We start from the raw sequence: 25,121 nt of genomic DNA on the forward strand, positions 1-25,121 counted from the left end.
CTAGTAAAAGGCATGAGATTGCATGAGTAAAGCTTTACGCCATAGTTGAACGCGCCTTAACTTCGTGAAAGCAAAGATTTCAGAAATATTTGGAGGTATTATACTATCTCTGGATGCACCTAGTATTAAAGCACTACTAAAGCAAGAAAGCATATTACTAGCATTGAAAGCTCTCAAGTTTGGTTAGCTCAGCCTGAATGTTTCACCTTTCTGTATCTAGGATCCCAGTGAGCTTTTGTAAGTGGAAGGACTGCAAATAGTTGAACAAGCAGGACTTCAGCTCCAAAGTTGTTTTTAATTAAAGGCTTTCTCTTCTGCGGACTGCTCCCACATACAGGGTTGGAAACTCAGAAGTTGCCATGCATAGAATTTTTCTTTATCCCCCTGGGAGGACAATGGACGTGACCACCTACAAAGGATGCAGATATTGCAGTGAAAGCAAACTGATTCCTGTCCAGGCAGACATTGTCTGGCAATGAAAATAGGAGATGAAAGTTTTGATTGTACTTTTCTTCTTGTAATTGTTCGCACCACGGTTTCATTTTACAAGAGAAATCCAAACTATAACTATCTGGTTTTGACTGTGTTGGTTGCATACGTGCAAATGAATTCTCAGGCAATGATAGTAGCTGTTCTGGGTCAAAGTTTAGGCTGGTCAGTATGTTGAGGAGGAAATTGCATTCAAATTCAGGTTATGGTGAAAATGCATTAAAAGTGACCTGTCTGTGATCTCTAGGTCACAATGGATTTCTTCCATTGAGAGCAGGTTTAATCCTTTCTTTTCAAAATGTTGCTGAAGTATGTTGCCTCTAAAAGCAAAAAGAGGAAAGCCATCAAAACTTTGTGATTGGAACATTGTGAGGAGATTCCCCTTTTCTTATCAATCTCAGTATGTAGCTGTCACATTCCATTTGCATCCCTCAAATTTATAGGACAACATTTACTCTGTAAATGAAGCTTTATTTTATGAGCTCATCAGTAAAGAAAACAGATGCAATAAACAAAGGTTCGGTCCCCTTCATGCAGACTAGTCTAGTATGTGAATTCACTAATTCATCCCTTAATTCATGAGTTTTCTAACTCAAGTTCTCCAATTCGTAACTTTCAACTTATAATTCATGTATATATGAGCAAAACAGTTACCTAGTCGACGGTGAGGGTACTCATCCTTCCTCTGTCATGCTGCAGGCATCCCCTGTGTCACGAGAAAGCACAAAAGCCTCAGCATTCCAGCTGCTGTTGGATCTGCTTCAAAAGCTTTTTTGGGTAAGCTGACATATTTATACCTTCCAGGTTGGAAGTTTGGTCTTACACCATTTCCAGGAGTTAGCAGATTCTGAAGAAACTGCCAGACAACCAGTATGCAAGGATTATGGCTGTGGGTGACAGTAAGCTGCAGATGATGATGGCTGTCTAATGACCTTTGTCTCTTTCTGGCCACTATGTCCTGCCTATGTGTTGCCCTTGCGTTGACCTAGTGGCGCTGCTCCCAGCATACATCAGGCCTTAGCATGAGTTGTGTGTTAGCCAAAATCTGAGCAGGAGTTGAGTGAACAATCACTAGCTTGTAGACAGCAGAGCTGAAAGTGTCTTTTAGGGGTTCAGAGATGGTCTGAGATCTTCCCATTCCCAATGGAAGGCTGCTGCCCTGCAATCCTGCCTCTTCCAGTGCCTTCCCTTCAGAGATATGAAACTCTGTCTCTAGCGGATGTGGTATTAGCCTTCAGAAACAGCCTTTCAAAGGACTTAAGTGTGGGGTACCTTTATGTGCACAACTTACTAATTATGTGAAAACATTCCACTCTAAAAATGGTCAAGGTTTGAGCAATCTAGTCCTCCTGGTTTTGAATGGGCATGGATACATTGAGAAGCAGGATCATGAAATGCAACGAACTCCATTGCAAATTCTGTTACGACGCCCAATTTGTCATACTTGGTTTCTAGCAGATAACCATTAAATTATTGTAACCATCCTAATACATTCCCCTTATAGTATACAAAAGTCTTTAATATGAAGTTGGTCATAACAACTATGTACATCTATGGAGCTGCAGGATGTGTTTTCAATTATTATATTATATTGTTCTGCTGTTGTGGAGGTTGCTCAGATGTCTCCATACCAATGGCTGCATTGTTTACGCAGTAGAAGAAAGGAAGAAGAGAAGGAGAAGGGAGAAGATCATGAAGACTTGAATTGGTGTTTGTTGCTGTTCTTTGCATATTGGACTTCGTCACAGTGCAGTCATTTTGTGAGGAGAGATGGTGACAGTAGAAGTTGTTTCTATAAATGAGATGAGAAGGAGAAAAGAAAGCAGGAGGAGGAAGATTCTTTAGATGACTTAAATTGCCAGGGGTTCCTTGGAAAGCTTGAAGATCACTCCTCTAAAATAATTAACACAAAGATGATTTGCCCTTAGAATGAAAATATGCAGGGAAAACCTTAAGCAAAATAAAAAGAGAAGATGGGGATGTTAGTAAATGAGATCAAAATTTTGAGTCACTACAGTACATCAGTTTTGGGCTATGCCGTTTGAGGTGTTTGAAGTGATCCAAGTTGCAGAGCGTGAGACCTCAGCGCTTTCTGGAAATTAAGGCCCCTACAACATATGAAACACTTAAAAATGTGTGCAATGTGAATCATCTTAAATTAGTTGCTATTTAAACCATAGACCTTTATTGTCACCTCTTCAGTAATGCAGGTGTCCCAAGGACTACCATTGGGGTTTGGTTTGGTTTTTTTTAAGCTGGCCTGCATTACACGCATATAATGTAAAACTCAATTGTGCACTCTATTTTGAACGGAAACCCAAGAAAACTTCGTATGTAACTGTGCTGAGGATGTCCAAACCATGGACAAGAATGTTGAACTGTTTCCCAGGACTGCTAATGCCTAATAGCTTCTTTAGAGGAATAGATACTTTCTTTTTGATAAAGATGCTTAGAAGCACATGGGTAATTTGGACATTAATGTTTAATGTGGCTTTTCAATTTGCTCATTAAAAAAACCCCAAACTTTAATTCTCTTTTCTGATATATTGTACTTCTGTAATTTTTTTTTTTAATTTTAATGTCATGTTTTCAATGTCTGGACTCCTTAATGCTTATATTTTATATAATTTTAGGTCTTCACTTGTTCACTATCGTACGAGTAGCAGAAACTTTCTGTAGGCACGTTGCCTTGAGTTCTTTCCAGGATTTAGATTGTGTGCTAGGTAATTGTGCTTAGTAAGCCATTCTGGCCTCCTAATATTACCTGGTATTGTAGGCTTCCATAGCTGCATATCAATAAAGATTAGAAATACCAGCAACCACTTCTTTTTTAAAAGAAGACTGGCCAGGCTCTTTTTGTTAAGATCTGTCACAAAGGTCTAAATCCTTAACCCTGTCTATTAACTCATTCCCTGCTGCTGACGGCTAACACAGGCTAACAGAATGACACAGCCTGTTTCTGGGGAGAGGAGTGGTCCACAGAAATGGCTATTTTTGAGGTTTGGTAAGAGCAAGCAGTAGAACTGACAAATGTCCTCATTCAATCTTTCAATCTTCTGCTATATTATTTTTTTTAAAACAAACAAAAAAAAACCAACCAAAAAAAAAACCGCACCAAAAATCAATCAAACAAACCAAAAAAAAAACCCACCCCAACAAAAAAAACCACAACGCAAGCTGGACTTTGTACTTCATAAGCAGTTTGATGATTGCCCAGAGGGTACGCATATAATGTAAAATGCACCTTCAACTCTTATCACGCCATTATGGAGCAGCTGAGATGCTGTTTTGTTTAACTTGGATGGGTGTGTTCTTCAGTACCAGTGCATGGCATCCCAAGCATCTCATAGTGAAGTTCAAAGACATATTGTGAGGACTGACCATGAGAGGAGGAACGATACTAAAATTCCTTCTGCTGGGACAAACGTATTCCCAAAAAGGCTCGGTTAAGTTATCAGTCTTCTGGATGCTTTCCAGGAGCTCTTTAAGCAGACCACCATTTGTCTTGGCCTCTCTAAAAGGCAAGAGAACCCCCCTAAAAGAATGTACACCCCTGCCTAAGGTGTCTGTAGGGCACATGGAGACCAGTAGCATAAGATCAGTTAGCGTGAAAAGTAGGGTCACAATGTGCCACCTGTTGATCCATTGTGTTTTGGTAGGTGTTGTGCAGAAGTAGGTTAAGGGAGAATTTGAAGGACATTGAACCAGTAATTTGGTGGAGTTTCTCTTCTATGCACATGTCTGAGGTGACTCTTGCAAATGAACCGTGAAGCGGTACAGTTCACTTGGAAAAAATATATGAGAAATAAGAAGGGCGGAGGTGACTGTGGAAGGACTTCCTGAATGAAAGGAAGTAGATCTCATATAATGTACTAGAGAAAGGGGAGGGCTACTTCGCTCTGTCTGTTTTTGGCACGCCTGCTGACTCCAGAAAACTGTCCTGACATCATCATACTACGCAAATGGACAAGGTTTTGCTGAGGAAGATGCAGTCATTAAGACTTGAGATGAAAGCCTGTAACGAAAGGCTGTATCTCAGCAGGTACAAAATGTAGACAGCGTCTGAAAACGGGGGGAATTGATAAGTGGAAAGTGATGCTGGCTTACAAATTATTGCTACAGAGAAAGAAGGTAGGAATAGGAAAATGAAAAGTTTGTTTTTTTTTCCTTGCTATCTTGAATTGACCTAATATCCATTTTCTAGGGGTGTTGCAGACTGTGACTTATGTTTAGTTGCTGTCAATTTTTTTTGGCGTCGTGTTTTTCCTGAAGAGCTCTTTGCTGGGTCATTCTATGAATGCCATGTGTGATCTTCGTAAGAGAGCTTCCCAAAGGGAAGTATGTCTATAATAACATTACTCATCTTTACACTTCTTGCCCCTCTCAGTGAGTTTTGTGCCTCTTAAGTGAGTTTTAGGCAAACTTAAAGAGAATTAGTGGTTTAGAAAGTACAAAGTTTGTAACAGCTTCCCTAAAATTATCAGCTGAATAGAGCAGAGAGATACCTAAGTATATTCTTCTCCTGAGGTGGCGTTGCAGTTCCACATCCATTTTGAGGCAGTGCAGCCAGTTGGCCAAAGTAGTGTAGACTTGGCTTAAGAGCTGGCTGTAGCACTGCTATAGCACCGAAAACAGGACTAGGGGAACTAAGTAACGCAGTTGAAGTATTTTAGTCCTTAAGCTATTGCTGTGTGTTACGATTCCCTCAGATGTTGCTCTAATAAATAAAATTACCCAAGCTCACAATTGTCTAGAGAGGGGACATTCTTACGTGAGCCAGTTGAGTCCTATAAATAGAGAATAGAAGAAGCAAAAAGGTTCTTTTGTACTTGGGGAAATATGGAAGTAAGCATAGCCTAATGTAAATTTTAGAAAGGGATGGGTTCCCCCCCACTTGTTTCTCTTACTTGCCTTAACTGTTTAAAGACTCCTTGTAGAAATATGTTCTGTTCTGTCTTGCAGACTTTTCTAGGTTGCCAGGAGAGCAACGTGACATTTTCTCATCTAATTTTTAATGAATAATGTAGCTGCTCTCTGAATAAAGCTTTGAGATTATAATTTTTTAAAACAGTTATGTTATTAAGTTGAAAGTGCTTCACCTTATTTCTGTTTCAGGAACTTAATTACAGTGAGGTTTCTTTTCAGTAGTCATGTAGTAGCATGGCTTTAAACCATATACTCAATTGACTTTTAAAACTTCAGATAATTCAAATTTAAATAGATATTTCAATTGTAAGATGCATTTTATTTCTTGCATCCCTCAGCGCAAGCACTGAAGTGGAGAAACAGACTCCGTTTACACGCAACTTTCCCAATAATGTAGCGGAAGAAGGTGTTGGGCTTTGGTCTGTATCTTGAAATGTGGGGAGTGTAATAAGGGGTTTTGTGTATTTTTTCTGAGCTGTATTTGCCCTTGGTTAATGTTTGGAGTCCGAGGAATGCCACACTTTCTCCACAGTACAGCCACCACAGACTCAGGGTGGCTGTAGTCAAATGACAAAGCACAGCAAGTGTTGCTGGTGGGCTTGACTGAAGTGTAAAGAACAGATTTGGCCTTACAAAACCAAGAATTAAGCCAGTTCTTGCCAAAACAGAGCAGATGACCTCATTGCCGTTAGCGTAAATATTGGCAATTGCACACAAATGTCTTCAATGAGTCTCTCAACTGGCTGTAAGTGTTTGCAGACAAACTGTAAGGGGAGGGGAAAATGTTGAACGGGTTGGGGCTGGGTCTTCCTTGAAACCAGCGGAGAGAATGACCTGTTTTCTCTCCTTTGAAGCTAGGGCATCTCAAGGTGTAAGGCAACTTTGAAGTAAGCTGTGTTATATTGTAGCTTTCACATAAATATTTCCTCTACAATGAAATAGCTTGCTTATTCCTCTGCTCTTTGTTTTGTTTTCTTTCACTCCCACGCTGTATTTAGAACATATTAGAGGTGTATAAATGTGACTTCAACTTAATGTTGCTGTTATTAATAAAGTTGTGGTTGCTATTTTCTCAACTGCACTACATGTTTGGTACTAATGAAGAACAAATACTTGCAGGGCTTTGGAAGACATTATGGTGTAGTAAATGTATGCCGGGTAACTTGAGATGATGAATCATGAGATGTTTATTTAATGCATGTGACTTTTTTGAGCTGTTTGTCACAGAGTTTATATGCAGCGCAGTCTCCTTTGCTAACATATCTGGAAAAGGATATTCATCTGCCACAGAGTAAAACGCATCCCAGCTGCTAACTGTCCTAACCTCTGCCATGCTGCTGCCAACTCTCCAACTCTTCCTAGAACGGTGGTGAGCAGTGAAGCTTTCTAGGATGGGTCCATTCAGTCCTGCCTCTCTAGTAGGACTGTGATGTTTCATATTGATAATTTTGTTTGTTAGTAGCTGGAATACGGAGTAAGGAAAAGGAGTGCTTCATGTAAAACCACCTGCAGGATGATACTTCAGTCCTGATCCTGAAACAGATTCAAGGTTGGGATTTAGTGATTAAGCCAATTTCAACTGGATTCAGACTTGTATCAAAATAAATCCTATCAATCTCAAGAGCTGAAAGCAAGCACTGCATCAAATATTGTTTTGGTTTGCTGGTACATATCCTAAATATAATGCTCTTAACTCAAGTTTTAAACTTCAGCTTTGAAATTGTCTGACTGAAATCTAGTTAGTAGAAGCAAAGATGCTTGGGACACTCCGACTTGAGTGCTGTCACCCTCTTCAAAATGCCCTTGGGTTTTTGCACCTCAAGTCTATGTGGAGTGCAGACGCTTTTTATATCTAATCTCAGGGAAAGGAGAGTATTCATTTCAGAGTTGTTCCTGTTGAATTAATTCAAGTGTGAGGGTGTGAAACTTCCTGTTAAAAATGCAAGGTTATGTTATTAAAAGTTCCTTTTTATTTGGTCACTGTTAATAAGCCATCTGTTTCACTAGCTCACCTGCTGGTTTGTTTTCTTTCAAACATTTTGTGGTGATTTGAAAATGTTATGGAACATGGTTGGGTCAAGCCTTGTGGCTTCAAAACTGAGTCAAGATACAAGGTGTGACAGGCTGTGATGGGTTTTGAAAGCACTCCAATGTCATTGGTACTAATGAAGAACAAATACTTACAGGGCTTTTGAAGACATTTTGGTGTAGTAAACGTATGCCTGGTGACTTGAGATGATGAATCATGAGATGTTTATTTAATGCATATGAATCCATATCAATATTCACATATTGATGGCACTCCAGCCATCAATGTGTGAATTTTAGACACAGTCTATGATCACGAAGCTTTCTAGCTCTCTCCTCTCCTGTACTGCAGCTCCCAACCTAGTGAATACTGGTTGGTGCTGCAGCTAAACCATTGCTAAATGGTATCTCACGTTTCTTCAGTTTGTTGCTTGTAATCATGAGCCATGGTACAATGAAGCAAACTGGTAATAGTGGAGGAAGAGCGCTGATGATCTTGGTATACCGGGGTGGCCTTCATCTTGCTTGTTAAAGGTCACCAGGACAGCAAAGACTCCATTCAGCTTCCATCCCTTTTGTTGACTGGTGGGGGGAAGGAGGGTAAGAGACAGATTGTGCTGAGGCCTTTGAGATAGCAGTCACTTGTTTCTGTGTGTCTGAAAAGGAAACAAATTACGTATTGGACAAAGATGGCTTAGAACGGCAATGAAAAATCAAGACATGCAAGGGCTGAGATTAAAACTTGGTGAGGGAAGAAGATGCTCTAAAGAAAAGCAATCTTTCCGAAGTCAGAAATCAGACTGAGAATTAAAATACTGAAGATAAAAATACAGTTTTCAAGGTGGAAGAATTATTTCAACTAATAACTCACTTGATATTGCCATTAATAACATTTACCTTTAAAAGAGATGACAAAAGGTGTGAATGATATATTTTTTTTTTTTTTTAAACCTTCTCTTTGCACGCTCCCGCACCCAAAGGAAAACAAGTGAATATTTTTTTCTGGCCGGTACTCACTGATATAAAGAAAAGAGAGACCTCCGATTTGACTTTTCTGTGCCGTAAAGATTGTAGCTCAAGGAAAGGTGGGGGATGTTCTGTAACTAGGGAAAACGCCTATTGTAGCATCCCCAGCTTCAAAACAATTGTTTCTTTTCCTCATTTTTCCCCCCCATATTGTTAGCTGCATGGCACAAGGAGAAACTGCAAAGCAAGCAACAGCTCTTGCACTAGGCAGTTGAGGGTTCTTGGATACAAGTCGACTAGTAATTTGTCTGGGAAACTGGGACTTTGGAACTTCTGGGGAATTCTGGGTTCTCTGGAGGCAAGATTTCTGGCAGCTGTTGTTGCTGGAAACAACCTCTTGTAGTTTCGAGTTTATACAAACTCATATATTGGTGCTGCCTTGTCTTCTCATAGATAGTGCGTATGTGTATAGTTTGCATGTGGCTTGGATATCACTTGTGGCATCTGGATTTTGGCCTGTTTCACACAGGCATGTGTTAAACCATCTCTTGGCCAGCCTCACGTGAGGTAAATTCCTTGGTGCTTAAATTCTCTCTGAGGCTTGTTCGCAACACTGTCATCTTCATGGTTGTGGGACCTCTGGTTTGTTTGTTTTAAGCAGTGCTTATTATCTCTGAGCATTCTTCTGGAATAGTAAAAGAATAACACTCCACAAGAGGAAATCACTTAGTCTCACTAAAAATATTGGATGCTACCTCTGTATAAACACTTTTTGTTTTTTTCAGAGAAAGTCGTACACTGATTTCAAAACCACAACCTGTTCCTTTCTAATAAAATTTTGTGTGCAGTAGATTTACACTTTGTGTTTTGACTTGACCCTGCCTTGAAAGGTTTTTTGCCCATTTATTGACGGGAAGCAGCATATTTTGTAGGATGTTTCTCCTTCATCAATCCAAGGGAGAGGAGGCTTTTTGGTAAATAGTAGTTAGTTCGTATCCAGTAGCCAATTCTGTATTTGCAGTTGTCTCCATCTGGAAAATGCTACTTTGCTCTGTAAGAGGATGCTTATGGTAGGGAGGATGTGCCAAATGCCTTCCTATTCACAGGGGGTGCTGTCATGCTCTTCTGGATGGTTTATAAGCTCTTTCTGGTTAGCTGAACTGTCTTATTTGTACTTGGATTTTTTCTTTTCCTTTTCCAATCAAGCCTTGCTTGCGCTAACTATCCTTATTAACAGCTTCCAACCTGGGTGAAACAAGCTGCCTCTTTGTCCAGAGCCTTATCTGGCGTCATAATAAGGAAGGGCAAGGAGCACAACTTGGCCGTAATGCACAGAGAATGAGAAATAAAGGGGAAGTGCCGAACTCTAGATTATGTTTGGTTATAGCTAATTATGAAGGAAAGCGTGCTTACTTTTAAGTATACTAAACAGCACACCGATTATTGGTTGGGGGAACAGAAAATAACTGAAGTGGTTGGTCAAAATTCTGCAGTTGGCTTCAGCTGCAGCAGGATTTTAGCCCTGATTTGAGGTGCACGCTGCTTTCAGCTGATGTGTACCTCCTAAAAATTAGAAATAAGGTGAAAGCAGCATCTTAATTTTAGCTCTCGGAGTTCCTCGTGACTTAACACTTATGTCAAGGATAGATAGGTTTTGCAAACATCTGCTTGGAATTATCTCTTTTTTTTTTTTTTTTTTAAATACAAGAAAAGCCCTTTGCGCTTTGTCAGTTCTGCCTGTCACCTGTGAAGCTGCAGCCTTTTTGTAAACTAGCTGGGAAGAGGTAGCGGAATTGTAGCATATATATGTGTATATATACATATATAAAAAATGGATTTTTCTTTCCACTTAAAAACTGAACAAATATCTGAAAGAATAAGGTATCATCATCCAGTTAGGGTAAAAGGAGAATTTAGGGAAAACTTGTTTAATGCGTGGCAAACAACTTAATTGAGGAGGCTTCAGGCAAGGTAGAGGAGAACAAAAAGCACATGGGAGAGGGGTGGGGGGAGGAGGTAGCTGGGGAATGTCAGATTTCCAATGCTTGGTTCCAATCAGGAATACCTGTCACTATGGAGCTGATCCCTGAAAAACTAGGGGGGAGCTATATTCAGAGGCATGCTTTGGCTTGTGTACCTCTCCTCAGTAAATTAGCTTTGCATTCCTCTTCCCAATTATTGTTAAAATAAGAAGTTATGCCTAAGGTGAACTGGTTTTGAACTTACATGATTGTAAAACCTCAAGCGAGCTTTTCCTCCCTCACTGCCCCCTTCCAGTGGCTTCAGAGAGAAATTTTTCCAGTATTGGAGGTAAGGGTAATTTTGTCTTCTCTATTGCAAAAGCACGATGTGCATCTGGACGCAAACTTCAGGTTGAAAAAATGCATTTGGGGCTGTCAAAACGACCCTCGGAAAGACAAAGAAGCTAATAATGGTACGAGTTAACTGTCGGCAAATGAAGAACTGAATACATATGAAGGAAAAGCAAAAGCTAAGAAAAAGGTGTTATAATTTGGAAGCAGAGATGGACATATGGCCAAAAGATTTTCTGGTTTTCAGACTTCTCTGTAAACTTCTACTGCACAGTCCTAGAAATCAAACTAACTCTAGATTTTTTTTCTTGACTTATTATAGATTAGCTTTACTTCGAAACTATAATGAGACACCGTGATTTCAGCATGTAGATCTTGAGTTTCTAAAGTCCGTGTGTGTGCTGGTTTTAGTGACCAAGAGATCTCTGAAAGAATCCCATTAGCACTTGTGGGGCATGCGGTACTTTAATTCAGCCCTGTATATCGGTCTGGCAGAAAGAAGAACATACTGCGGGCTGCTTTTAGTCTATTAAAAGTGTTCGCCCTGTAAGAAAACGAATGGGAATATTTCTCCTGGGCTCGGCCTGTTTCAAAGACACTTTGTTCAGATCATTTGCTGCTTTGGTGAATGTTGTTTTCAAAATGGGAAGTGTCAGCAAATATTTCATTATTAAATGATGCCTCCCTTTAGGTTTGGGTTTTGTTTTTTTTTTCTTTTTTTTAAAAGGTGGATGGTAGAAAAACAGATGACCAAAACTGAACTGCACTGAATGCAAGACTGTACATTGTGTGCTGACTGGGGGGAAAAAAATGCCCTTGCTGCCTTGCTAAATTGAGATAATACTTTGGATGATGTTGACAGACAGAAAAACAATTAGAGCTGTCGGATTCTTTGCTGACATGTGCATTGTCACATGGAGAGATGGCTTATTTCGTGCCAGTAAATCTGAACTGTTCAACTCTCAGCAAGATATTAAGTTAATTAATATAGTTCCTTACAGCTGGGCTTGGAATGTGGGGTCTGTTTATTTGTGAAGACAGCTGGTCCGGGAATAAACAACGGAGGTCGCTGATGGGGCCTGTTAGGTGTTTTCTCAGTCACTGTTATATTACAGGCTAGTAAAAAACTTTCTTCTGCTTAGTTTATTGGTACATTAAAACAGTGTTACCTGACTGAAGTGTTTCTCTATTTGTACGCTGTTAATACTTAAGCGGATAGTACTTTTCTTTGAAGTGTGTCGCTTTATGTGTGAAAATGTTTATTGAAACTCTGTGACTCTTTGGGTTTGCAGGTGCTTACTAATCCCTCAAAAGACTCTACTTCTGTATACCCTGGTATTCTTAAAAGCTATCACTTTTTTGCTGATCAGTTATACAGGCATATTTGAAATCTGGTTTTACTTCTGCATTTGGACTTACTCCTGTTTCTTTTGTTTTCTAAATGGGTACCTCTGGACAGGGGTTTTGGGATGTGTGCTGGGCTGACCTTAGAGCAGACTTGCTTAGCGCTTCTCCGCTAAAGCTTGTCCTCTCGCTCTGGTGTGACCTCTCTGGCACGAACGGGCTTTGAGGTGTGCTGCTGCTGATGGCCACAGCTTGTCAGGTCTCCTGGATCAGCGGTCTGTCTCCTGGATCCCGTGTCGATATTTGTCAGCTGATGAATGAAGTATTTGGTGGTAGAAGGGAAATCATCTTCCCACTCTAGCTTGAGGGCTGCACTAGTACATCTTTTTGATACAGAACAAAATGTTCACTTCATCGGGAGAAAATAGCTCTGATTAGACTGTAAACATGAGCTGTACTAAGTATTTGCGTAGCTTTTCCTGCACCATTTCTGCCTCTGCGTGCAGTTCTGTTAAATCCATCAGCATCATCAGATTCCATGTTTCTTATGTAACCCTACCCTGCTTGCCTTTAGTAATCTCCTCTAAATAGCTTTCAGATTTCTTTTACTCTATTCCTGTTATCCATTTTCCTGGTACTTAGTTCTTAAAAAATATTGTCTTTAGTTTTATCACTTTATCCATACTGGATTAGCTGAATACATGAGCTTTCTTTGTCGTATTATCAGGGTTTATTTTTCCTTTATCTGCTTAAATAACCCAGTCCTCTCATTAGGTTTTTTTGCTTGTTTGTTTTGTTGTTGTTGTTTGGGGTTTTTTAAAAGAAAAATCACCGTTATTAGTGGTTTGGCTTTTGTTTTGGAGTAGTTGGTTTTTTGTTTGTTTGTTTGTTTTTTTTAATTATTTTTAAGGCAATTCTTCTTGGAATTGTTACTTTTGAAATTTTTGAAATTCGGCAGCTCAGCAGTTCTAGGTAGAAATGAACTTGTGTGAGCCGTGATGCTAGTGGATCTGCTTATGCAGAAGAAAAGCAGCTACTGGAAAAGCCGAGCCCATAGGAAAACCACTAGCGTTCAGATCAGTAATTAATCTAGAAATTAACACTAGGTAAACCTTGAGCAGCTTAACTGTTGGTAACCAGATAGCAGAGGGCAAATAGCTCATTGCTAAGTCCTAACCTAGCTCTCTAGGTTTCTAACTATTTCTGTGCTTCTGTTTTTTTCTGGCATTTGACTGCAGAATGAGATTCTTGGACTCATGGGATTTTTCTTCTGCTTCAGAAAAAAACCAAACCTGTGAACATTTTTTCCATTTACAAACTTCGGGAATTTTCTTTCATAAAATGAAATTGGGAGCTAGTACATCACAGTAGTTGGCATGACTTTGGTGTTATTTCAGCAAAGGCAGTAGAACCCGCACTCAAAAGCGAGAACTGGCTAGCCTCGATGGTACGGCTTGCTTTTTGGTTTACTATCCTTGCAATGTAGGATAACACTCCAGCGAAAGTCTGTTTCCTTACAGAACCAGCACGGTGTCAGCAGGGGTCAAACCCCATCTATGACACTTTCCCTGATGCATCTCCTTGTTTTGGAGGAAGGAAGGAGTCCGACTGCTCGCCTTGCTTTCTGGGTTTTCCAGTGGTGGTACTAAATGCACAGGTTTGTTGGGGCTAGGAACCTTCATCTACTTCTGTACTCTCACAGATGGTTGTAATTAAAAATATTTCCCCTTGTTTTGCTACGCTGCCACCTGCTAGGAATTATGGAACAAACACTAAAAACATCTACAACCAGTCGCTTGACACGTTGAGGCAGTATATAAAGGAAGAGGGGCACCTGTTACGGGAAACTGTTACAAGATTATTCCGGAGTTGTGTATTTAATGCTATTTCTCTTGGTGCTCTTCTTGTAATAACTTTCAATATTTTAGGAAATAAACTGTAATGAAACTTCTGGTATGTCTAGAGAATGGGTAAACATTGCCGGAGCAAGGGATGTTTGATTCCTGTTACTATTTTTAAAGAAAGGAGGCTGTGTTGCCTCTTCTGCCCAATAGATGTTGAGGTCAATTTGTTAACTTTTTAAATTGGTAATGCCTCACTATAAACACCAGGATTTTTTTTCTCTATTCTAGCTGCTGAGCAAAGTCTGCTGCAATATTTCTGGTATAGCTGCAAGTATGACTTGACTGACTTGCATTCATGGCTCTTGGATGATCTGGTGAACCATGGAGCTCAAAGTATGGGTGGATGGAGTCCAGAGAATTGTGTGTGGGGTCACCGAAGTCACAACATGCCAGGAAGTTGTAATAGCCCTTGCTCAAGCTATTGGTAAGTAACTCTGTCAGCTGGGTGTCTGGGAACCAAGGTGAACCTTTTTCTATGAAGCTAAACCAAGGGGAGGTGGGGTTGCACTGCATGTCAGTATAGCACGAACATATAATGCACCATGGGATAACCTTGCAGCGTAAACTTGCAGCCTTTGATTTGTAACCTGCCGGAGAGGGGTTAAAAAGAAAGAAAAGAAACACTTTGACATCTATAAACTTTCATTCAGAACAAATTTATTATCTAAGTAATAATATGCTGCCGTTTGACATTGTAAATACAGCCTGGACTAAAGAAGATGCTAAATTGTCACTGGTTTGAGTACCAAAGAAATATAAAAGCGGTGCAAAATAATGGGTTGGCTTTCGCAAGCTAATGATGTTCATTGAAATGATACACATTGTAAGTATCCCTAGCTGTATTGGGTATAGTATAGATCCATGAAATAGATCCTTCAAGTTCTCCTCATACTCCTGCACACCACATAACTCAGTACTAATGAAAGGGTAACCTGAAGTCTGTTCAGCGTTAGCTGTTTGCTGAACAGTTTAGTGGAAAAAATAATAATCTTTCTGGCTGCATTACAGTGTTGTCAAATCTTTCCCAGTGATTGAGAGCATCCTGAATAAGCCTCAGCTTCATCCCTTCAGTGCTTCCTGTGCCGAATCTTATTCTTTGCTAAAATTTTGTAATTGACTCTACATGCTATTTAAATTTGGGCATTAAAACCTGTCTTACCTAAAATTAAGTTCTTAATTTAAGGGCTAGCTTTTGCATTTTTCAGTATTCCAACAATTTTGCAGGATTGTGTTAGCAGTCTGACTCAACTGCAAAATAATAATTTTCTAATAAAAAACAACTTAGGGCCATGAATGTCTACTAGATATTCTCCCTGTAAGCACGAAGTCAGTTTCTGTGAACTTGTGATGTTTGTTTATTTAAATGTGTACTTCTGAGTGTCATTTCCATATACTTTCATCTGACGGAGCAGAAGACCGGCACTTTTTTATTTTATATCTATCACAATGCTAGCACGTGTATACTCTTATCCATATGCATCAAATACCTTTTACGGTTTCATTGAAAAATTGTAGAAAGTCAGTATGTCTCTAAAATCTTGTAGTTGATGGTTAACTGCTAAGCGTGCTTTTACTGTTTGTGTGAGTTGCAGCTTTTCATTTAATTAATTAGTTTATGAATCGCTTCCATATCTCATTTTCTGCCTGTAGGGTTTTTTAAGACACAATTATGCTAGCATGATTATTTCCTAGTAATGATTAAGGAGTGTTACATTTAGAAAAAATAAACAAACTGGTTGTGATGGACTTTTGTTCTTTACTTTGCTCTCAGTATCTCTTTTGTCCTGATTCCTTTGCCTCCTCTGACAAAACAAAAAATGTCAGACTCCCAGTTCTAGACAATAATTTAATGTTCTCCTTGTAACTTATCTTTGTTTTTTCTGTATCTTTAGTTATTAGCCTAAACTCTGAAAAGGCTCACATCAGTCTTTGAAAACACACACAGTCTTTGTCAACTCAGCAGGCTTCCTTTTCTGTAACGCGTCACTAGCTCATCTGCAGCATGCGACTCTGGTTCCATGCAGAGATAAATTTCGGTTGCAACCAAAGCCAAATTAGGATAATCCTTTGGAAACTCCTTCCTGAGGCAAATGACCCTCTCTAGAAAACACCTAGAGTAATTGCGCTTCAGTTTCTCACTCGCTGCGGCTGTTAGGACAATATTAAACACCATATAAATTACACTTGCGTGTCTTTGGCAGATAGGGCTTTCCCAACCCTCCTGTCGGGCCGCTCATCAGAAAAGCAACCATATGTCTGCTCCTTTGATTTGGCTATAGGTGCCAGCTTACCAGGAATATTTGTCCCTCAAATTTGAATGGGAATCTATTAAAATATATCCCTCTAGTCCTCACCTGACATTTGGAGATGGAAAAAAGCCAGTCTTAGTTGGCTTCCTCCTTTGGTTGGCTCTGATTGGATTTTCCACTTTGCAGTCTGGCTCCTTCGGCAGTCGCATAGCTTAGCAGGACTCAATGTTATTTTGTCTGTCTGTTGGTCTGTCTGCAAAGTTTTTGAGATGCTCCTTTTGTTTTATCGTGTCTTACAGTTTATGGCTAAGGTCTTTGACTTAGAAAATGTCACACGCACACCCCTCGTATTTCACTGAGACTGAAAGATGAACCGCAATAGGTATATTATTTGTGTTGAAGTGCAGTGTCTGGAATATCTGCAAATTAACTTATTTTACATCTGTACCACTGAAGAACGCACAAGCCATAGATACTTGGATTAAGACAGCCATCGTTCAGGAAGCTTCTCATGGACAATCTGAAACTGCCTCTATTCTAGAGATAGGAAAAGTAAAGCTTTACAATGTATTTCAAAAAATAGGAAAATCAAAATTATTAGGGAATAGGTTGTGGTTGAAAGGCACCTGTGAATATCATCTAGTCCACCTCTGCTGCTCAAAGCGGGGCCAGCTACCGCAGGTTGCTCAGGACCATGCGCAGTCGGGTTTTGAACACGGCCAAGGATGGAGACTCCACCACCTCTCTGGGCCACCTGTTTTGGTGTTCAGTCACCCAGGCCAGTAAGATGTTCAGATGTTTTTCCCTTATGTTTAAATGGGAATTCTTGTGTTTCAAGAGATTTCGTTTCCTGTCACTTCATCAAATGCAGGGCCATGTCTCCTGATTTCCAGCTCTGGTAAGTGCAACAAAAAGATTTCCATCTATTTACTTTCTCACTCTCCCCTCATGTCATGGAAATTCAGTAATAACTTTCTTCAGGATACAAAAGTTTTGTTGTCTTGGTTTTTTTGTTTGTTTGGTTGGTTTTTTTTAGTGCAAAGGCAGTAACTTCTGTACTAGGGCTATTTTAGCCAAACAAAAATAGCAAGTCATGCTGGGCTCTGCCCCTTTGTAGGAGGTTCTGTCCCATACCCAAAGTGTAGTCTAATTCTTTGGCAGTGGAGTTCTGTCACTTAACTTGCCTGGCTAATGCTCCTCGACTGATTCCTTAAAATTGGTATCTGCCACTATTAACTCTTCCAGTGGAAAAGCCTGCATGCCCCTCTTCCTTTGGGGCTGTACCCCTCATGGGTAATATTTGTGTTACCTGTTCTTGCGTTATGATCTTCCCCTGTTGTCCATCTCTTGATCATTGCAGAATAGGACATGAGAGCACTCCAAGTTTCTGTAAAAATAAGGGTTTTTTTAATTTCTATTTGTCTTGAAGTTAAAGGGTTTGAATAAAATTTCAAATAAACCTCATTCTTTAAAACAAAAAAAAAGAAAGGAGATTTGTCTCCTTGGTGATCCCAGTAAAGCTTATTTTAAAAACACATCTATATATTTTAAAGAATGCAAGAAAGAATAATATCAATTGGATATAATTTTGGATACTCTAATTGTTTGTGTCTCTAACTTAGAAAGAGTTAGAAATGCCTTAGCTGGAGGGAGGGTCACTGGAATTCTGTTCAAGGCAGACATCAAGTTACAAGTTTTCCAGAGAGTGAAATCGCCTTCCACTGGGATCTTGAAGAACACTTGATACTACCTTTTATGAGTTTTATCCAGGGCTGCTTTATTTCTTTTTTTATTTTATTTCTTTTCTTTTTTTTTTTTTAAATTAAAGCTCCTTGCAAATTACGAAGAGGAAGATTTCGCCTTATAATACATATAGGAGAAGTGATCATTTCATCATGAGAAACTAAGCCTTCACCAAAATGTAAAAATATACCACAGCACGCCCTTTAAATGGAGAACCACGGGTGGGTCTTGTTTTAAAAATATTTTTGCCAGGAGAGATGAGCTAGATTTTATCACGTCCATCATTGTCTGTTTCAAAAACGTACATTTGACAGCAAATTCTGCCTGGTTTTCTGCTTCCACTAGCTTTTCTGGGCATTCTGTAAAAATCATGCCAGAATGGCTTCATATAAATGTTGCATGTTCATTTTGGTTCCTCTTTCTTAATTTTGGGTAACTGAAAAACAAACAAAAAAGTTATTGATACTTTTCAGCTGGGTGTATGATGAGATGATTGGTGAATCCAGTCAGGAGTCTGTTTTGCAAAGCAGTAGCTGGACTTATGGGGCGTGTGTGAGCGTAGTGGCTCCTCTCAAAAAAATCACTGTAATACTGAGGGGGAAACCAGATGGTATCCTAAAAGAGAGCGAGCTAATGGTTTTAGCTGATAGTTTATGCAAGTTTTGTTTAACCAGAGGTTGTTTTTTAATTGGCTTTTACTTGGTGTTGTCTGTTCAGATCTAAAAAGCTTAAGAATGTGGTGGTGAATAAGCGCAGTCATAAATATACTTGCCCTGTTTCTCTAGAAGTGTTCTTCTCCTACTTCTAGCCCCCGTGAGGGTTTTTACTGCATTTGTTGTGATTTCTTTTCTCTCTGGAGATTAGAGTGCATCTCAGAATGACGTGTTTGTTTCCTAGAAAAAGAATATTTTAGCCCAGAGAAGCGAAGCTTGAATTTCTTGCCAAAATGCACTTTTGTTTTCTGCCCTCCCTATGATTTTCTGTGGCAAATAATTAAAATGGCCGCCTTGCTTTAAATAGTGCTGTGGATTTTGGTTTTCTGACTGTAGCACAGTATCAGGAGAGTATGAGCAACACTTCACTGAACAAGAAGTGCAGCTGTCTCTTTTTAAAATTAAACAAATGCAGCTGTCAATTTTTTTTATTGCTGTTAAGTATTTTTCCTCAAAGATAAATGGGGTGTATTTATGAAAATAAAGGACAGATTTGTTCGTGCTGTTTCGAACATGCATTACAGAATTGTGAGGCTCAACCAGAGTTGTATCTGGAAAAATCACACCACTTTGTTGATGTCTCTTGTATTTGTCCCATCCTCCAAATAATTTCTGCTAAAGCAAGTGCCAGAGCTGGGTGTCAGACACTTTGAGAGAGAGAAAGAGTCTGAGGTTGAATTAAATTGTAGCACTGAGTCTGAAGAGAATTAGAAAAAGGGAATAATATTTGTTGCATACAAACTAAAGTTCTGAAGCGTTGAATTAATCATATAGTTTACTGCTAAGAATCACTAAAACTTGTGTTATTTTTGACCCGAAAATTTCATTCTCTGCTGCTTCAAATAGCAACATTAAGAGGGATAATAAGTGCGAGAAAGCTGCACGCTGTGGTGATCCCATGGTGTGATCATATAAACTTAATAGTTCAGAAATGTAGTGACAGTCACCTTGCTGAAAGGCACGGTGGTTGGGTGGGGGAGGGTTTGTGGCCACCTTGAATGATGTGGTCTGTCTAGTGTAGCGGTGGCATGTGCGGCAGAGACCTGGCCTGCTTTATCTGCTTTGCCGTATCTTGCGGTTTGACCCCGGCCAAACCGCTCCTCCGCATTGTTTTACCTATTTAGGAAAGGGGGCTAAAATAAGTGTGGTACGTCAGGGTGCTTAGACAAAAGGCAGTGGAAAGGATGAAATGACTCTTAAGTGCTTTGTCTTGTCAGATCATGATAAACTCCTGTATACCCTTTTTTTGAGTGAACGGATAGTAGTAACAATCTAAGGCTTCAGTCCTGATAAAGACACATAATCGCATTGTGAGCACAGCTGTACCTAGTGAACTAAGCAGGCTGCCCTCACTGTCATTAGACTTGAGCCTTTATATCTCTGTGGGCATGTTTTCCTGGGACTGGACCCCTACTCTGATTTTCATTGTTTTCTGAGGTGTGCATACATGTGTGTACATACTATGGCATGAGTTAAGAAATCTGAGCAACGCAAACTCTAACCTCTATTTTCAAGGGCTTTTTATTCTTAATCTTTCTCGGGTGTTTAATGAGTTCTCAGGTAGCTAGAATGGTATTTTTTTTAAATTGCTACGGATGTTAACTTAAGTATCACATAATGAATGAAACATCAGCTTCATATTTCAAAGATACTGAGTTCAAATCATACTGGGTTTATTAAAATTGCCAGCAATTACTTTTCTATCAGTGCTGTTAAATATTCAGGAGTTAATGCTGTTGCCCCTTTGGTAAGACAGAGCATTTTCTCCCACGTGTTCCACATGTTAAGAGTTCTCACAAGATTTTACCCACGTACAATTATTTTTCTTTATGTTACCTTGCTAAGGAAGACAGCATCCATTTGCCTAGAGCTAGAGGGCTATCTCTGGGAAACTAAGTGGGTCAGGCTGGGGAACGGGGTGCATCAGCAGCGCCCCCAGAGCTCTGGGCAGTCTGGGTTTGGCTTGTCGGCATGTGTCGGCATACCTGTTTTTTACCTCCATGGAAACCTGCGCAGAGACAGGCGACAGTCTGTATATTCTCACTGTGCACTGTTGTGAGTTAGTCGTGCTAATTCAGATTTAGCTCAAGAGCGAGACTAATGCAGATTCCTTTTTGCAGTCTTAAAACTTGCATGTAAGACAGAAGTTGCCTTTTCTTTTTTCAGACTCTGGCCAGCGTGCCACCTTGCAGGAAGGGTCTTTGGCACAGCTGCAATGCAGCAGCAGAGGCAATGGGATGCCTGGGAAAAATGGGAGCTAGGAGTATGCCTGCCAGAGAGCAGCTCCCCTGGCACCAAGTGCATCCTGGTGATCCTGGGCAAAGAGGAGAAACTGGGAACAAGACTGCGTGACCTCTAGAGAGAGAGGCCCGCTCTTGCCCACCTTATCCCCTTCCCTAGGGAAGGAGATGTACCCCCATGTTGAAGACTGCTCATCTAGCCACCTTTCCCAGAAATAACATGAGACCAGGGCAATGACTCCCTTGCACTGACTCACTGCTGCAGGTCCTGGCTGTGAAGCATGGGAGACACTTAATGAAAAGCTGGATCTTACTTGGTGCTTGGAATAAACTTTTGTAGCCTGACTGGAAAGATAAAGCACAGATATGTTTTTACATGGTGGATCCCGCAACCCGCATACAAAAAATGTAGTGCCTGTCCCTGAAATGCTTTGCAAGTAGAGGATGATGCATTTTTGTGAGGGAGAAAAGGGATGAATCATTTCTGTCCTGAACAACAGTATTGGTGACTTCTCAAGTTACATTCCTGCCAAAAGGGTTGCATGACAAACACTACTGTTGCTTTCCTTTGGAATTTCATTTTTACTTTTGGCAGCAGAAATAGTCACTCGTATCTACTGTGTCAGCCCCAAATATTAAAGCCTATAGAGAAGCTTAAAGTGAGTAATAGTTGCATGGGTCCTACGACCTTTATGGAGTGTGATTTAAAAGTCCACCTCTTGAGAGTCTAGAAAAAAAAGTTCAGTTACCTTGTTCTATATTTCATTAGTTTAATCACCATTCATTGTAATGGAATCTGTGTTTAAATTACCAAATTACATCAATCCCAAACTAAAGACTACAACAGTTGGGCACGTGACCTGGGCTCTCAGATGCAGAGCTTGCTGCCTGGCTGTACAGCAGAGTAGCGGCTGATCCAGGATACCAACTGTGCTAGCTCCTTAACGTCCCATTGACCAAGCGATAACTGGCAGCGTTAGAGCCGGGTTCAAACCACTCATGACAGCCAGTTGCAGGCTATCAGAACATCAGCGTTCTTGAGTCCGTATATTTCCTTTTTTTATCTTTCTAATTTTTAAAATAAAAGATTCTTTTGAAAATGTTCCTGTATTAATAGAATAATTAATAAAAATTTGTATGCTTAGGTAGCCGTAGGCGTAAATGCAACCTGTTAACCTTGACACTGCCCTTTGCGCGGGTGCAGTGTGCTTTATATATGTAAAAATCTACCTACTTCTGTTACAGCTTGTCATTTGCTCTCTTGCAAAACATACAAATTCTTGATGGTTGTTTTGAGATGGTAATATTATATGGTCCACGTGGGGGACCATTATACGGTCAGTGGGTCAGCACAGAATATTAATGAGAAATAGCTGGCCAGTGAATGGGGTGTAGAAGCTCTGTGCTTTCTCCAGTCCCTGAACTGCTGTTTTCTGAAGAGGTTACCGCAGAACACAGCACTGCTGGTGCTTGTTTGGGGCTGTCTGGATTGTTTTCTCTACCATTCTCATTAGTACCGAGCTTTGATAGAAGTACTAAAAAAGACCCAATATGTCTAATATGTTCTAGTCATACATGTTCTTAAAGAAAAGTTTAATTTCAGAAGTTGTAAGGGGTCCCTTGACAAGGCACATAATGCATTGTGAACATCAGTACAATGGCAGCTTTGGCAGCTCCTTGAATTGACTGCTCAGCTAACTTTACCTGGAAATAGTTTATAAAGCTGCATGAGATTCAATGTGTTCAATATGCGGCTGGGAAAAACACACTGTGGTTTAATGAATTCCATACATTGCTGATACGGGGCGCTTTACGTGAATACAACAGTAACTAATTTTTAAAATTATAAGGTTTGCGTGAGTGAGGTAGGACTGAGTTCTGCCAGGTGCTGTGTAAGCACAACCTTTTTCAGAAAGCTTATGGACAACACACAAGACAAGAAGCAGCATGCAGGCGTTGAACTGTTCTTTGTCAACAACCCAAGCAGCCTGCTTTCTCCTGCTCAGTGGTAGCACATCAAAACCAGCAGTTTGTTCTAAGGATGCCTGTGTTCTAAAATATTCTCTCATTAGTTTTGAATTAACTCATTCACCCTTTCATTTGTGAATTAATCCCTTCTCATGCAAGCTAACATCACAGTTGTGGTTGTCCAGGCATTGTTAATCTGTGTCATACGTAGCTGAATACAGTAAACCTAGGTAATGATCGCAGATGAGGATAGCTTTGTTTTAGAACAGTACTGAACTCCAGGTCTGGTTTTTGAACTGGGTAGGTATTACTTCTACAAAACACTTTCTTTTATGTGGATCTTGAGTGCTGAGTTCATTATTTAGAACTACGTGTTGATTTGGACACCTGAGCTAAGATGGAAATAGTCCTTGGCAAGTGCCTCACTTAATTCCTTAATTCACTTTTGGTTGAGATTGTTAGCTTTATTCCCCACCTCCCCCCCCCCCCCCCCCGCCCTTGTTTTTGCCTCTTGTTATGTTTCTTTAAGTAGTGCATTTAATAGCAAAGTGAAAAGAAATTGCATGCTGCTCACTCCCCTAGCGGTGCTCTTGTTTACAATTTCAGGACTTCTTTGAACTTGGCTGCTTCTGACATAAGAAGAACATTAGTAGCATTACCATGATTACAATCTTAAAGCTGAAAGCTTTTAAGATTAGCAAAATAGAGTGGTAAAATGCAAACTTTGTCCTGGGTTCTGTGGTATGTTTTTACTTCATTTTTCTTCTCTGGGATTTTATTGTTAGTATGCTGTGGCAAACAGCAAACAGCACTAGGTTTATTTTTCCTATAATAACAGTGGTGCCTACTACAAACTATAAATCTTCATGGATCAATGAACAATATTGTGGGTTGGCAAAAATCTCTGACTTTGTATCTCGGCGTAGTGAACTTGTTTTTGAAGTGCTTTATTACAATAAACTTTAAATCTGTTTCTGAGAGTGCTGGCCAAGCATGTTGGTATGCTGATAGATTCCCCCCACCTCCCCGTGCTTACCTCAAGTCATTTATTTGTAAGGCATTAGGGGAATTGGATTGCTGTTCCCATGCTGCTTGCCTTGTTTTGCTGACTTCTATCGGTCAAATCTTCATGTACTATTTGAGCTCTCACTCCTAACTTGGAAGTGAACGTGGGCATTTTGGTCTCTTATTTGGCTAGTTAACTACCACTAGTATGACCCGTCAGCCAAAGCAGCCTGTTTTTTAGGTGGTGCCTGTACAACTGATTTTTTTGCTGTTGTTGTTGTTTTTCTTTGCATCATGAGCGAAACAGTGAGATCAGAGGAACCATTTCCAACACAGCAGCTATATCCCGGGGAGCTCTTTATAAGGCTGGTCTGACAATATCAGGTTTTAGGGGGGCTTAATAGTGTGTTAGTCTGTGTGAGTGTTGTGGTTGGAGACTGGAAGCAGTTCTTCAGCCTGAGATTAGGATATTTTTGTTCTTTTAGGAAAAGTGCAGTGGCTGGGCAGGTGGTGCAAGGAAAGAAAATGCATCAAATGGGTTACCACTGATAACTGCATTTCATACGATCGTAGCATTGCCTGGGTTGGAAGGGACCTTTCAGATCATCTAGTCCAACCATCAACCTAACTCTGATAAAAACCATCACTAAGCACTATGTCTACCCGTCTTTTATTCCAACTCCCCCACTCAGTTGCATATATGACAGGTATTTTAGGTATTTATGTGCTGAAATAAATCCTGGTTTGAATGATGATCTGCCATGGAAGTGGATATATGTAATGCGTTAAAATAGCTAATGATGTTTTTAAGGCTAATGCCAATTGTGTAGTTGTTCAGAAATTCATCAGGATCACATGCTTTAAAAGCAGTTGATCTTTCACATCTTTTTGTAAACAATTCTGTGGCTTTTAAGTGAAGTCACTTTCATGATAAGGGAAACTTTCTCCTGCATTTGGGGAATGCTACATCTCAAAGTAGTAAGAGTGGTTAGAAAAAATAAAAATAGTGGAAAACCTCAAATGTTGTATTTTTGATGCATTCAAAGCATCCTATAAGGAGTGTCAGAGGAGACTCAATTAAGTATGTACGGTAGCAGCACAAATGAACTTTAGACATAAGTTTTACTTCTTCGTACCCTAAACGTAAACCATATTGCATCATACAGCTAGTTGTCAGTGTAGAGGTCAGAAAACATCCTGACAGTTAAGGATTTGAGCACCTTCCTGAAGGCTG

At 40.0% G+C, this 25,121-nt stretch overlaps 1 protein-coding gene across 3 annotated transcripts in view; it reads left to right on the top strand.

The window, feature by feature from the left end:
• RASSF8 (Ras association domain family member 8) overlaps positions 1-25,121 on the top strand; it is an 88,427-nt gene that overhangs the window by 54,236 nt on the left and 9,070 nt on the right. For all 3 annotated transcript variants that reach the window (XM_074587338.1, XM_074587359.1, XM_074587350.1), the window contains one exon: positions 14,198-14,393. In XM_074587338.1, the coding sequence (XP_074443439.1) occupies positions 14,291-14,393 (103 nt within the window). In that variant the 5' untranslated portion in view covers positions 14,198-14,290. The remainder of the gene's footprint in view (positions 1-14,197; positions 14,394-25,121) is intronic.

Source organism: Larus michahellis, chromosome 1, assembly GCF_964199755.1.
Source record: "Larus michahellis chromosome 1, bLarMic1.1, whole genome shotgun sequence".
Taxonomy (NCBI): domain Eukaryota; kingdom Metazoa; phylum Chordata; class Aves; order Charadriiformes; family Laridae; genus Larus; species Larus michahellis.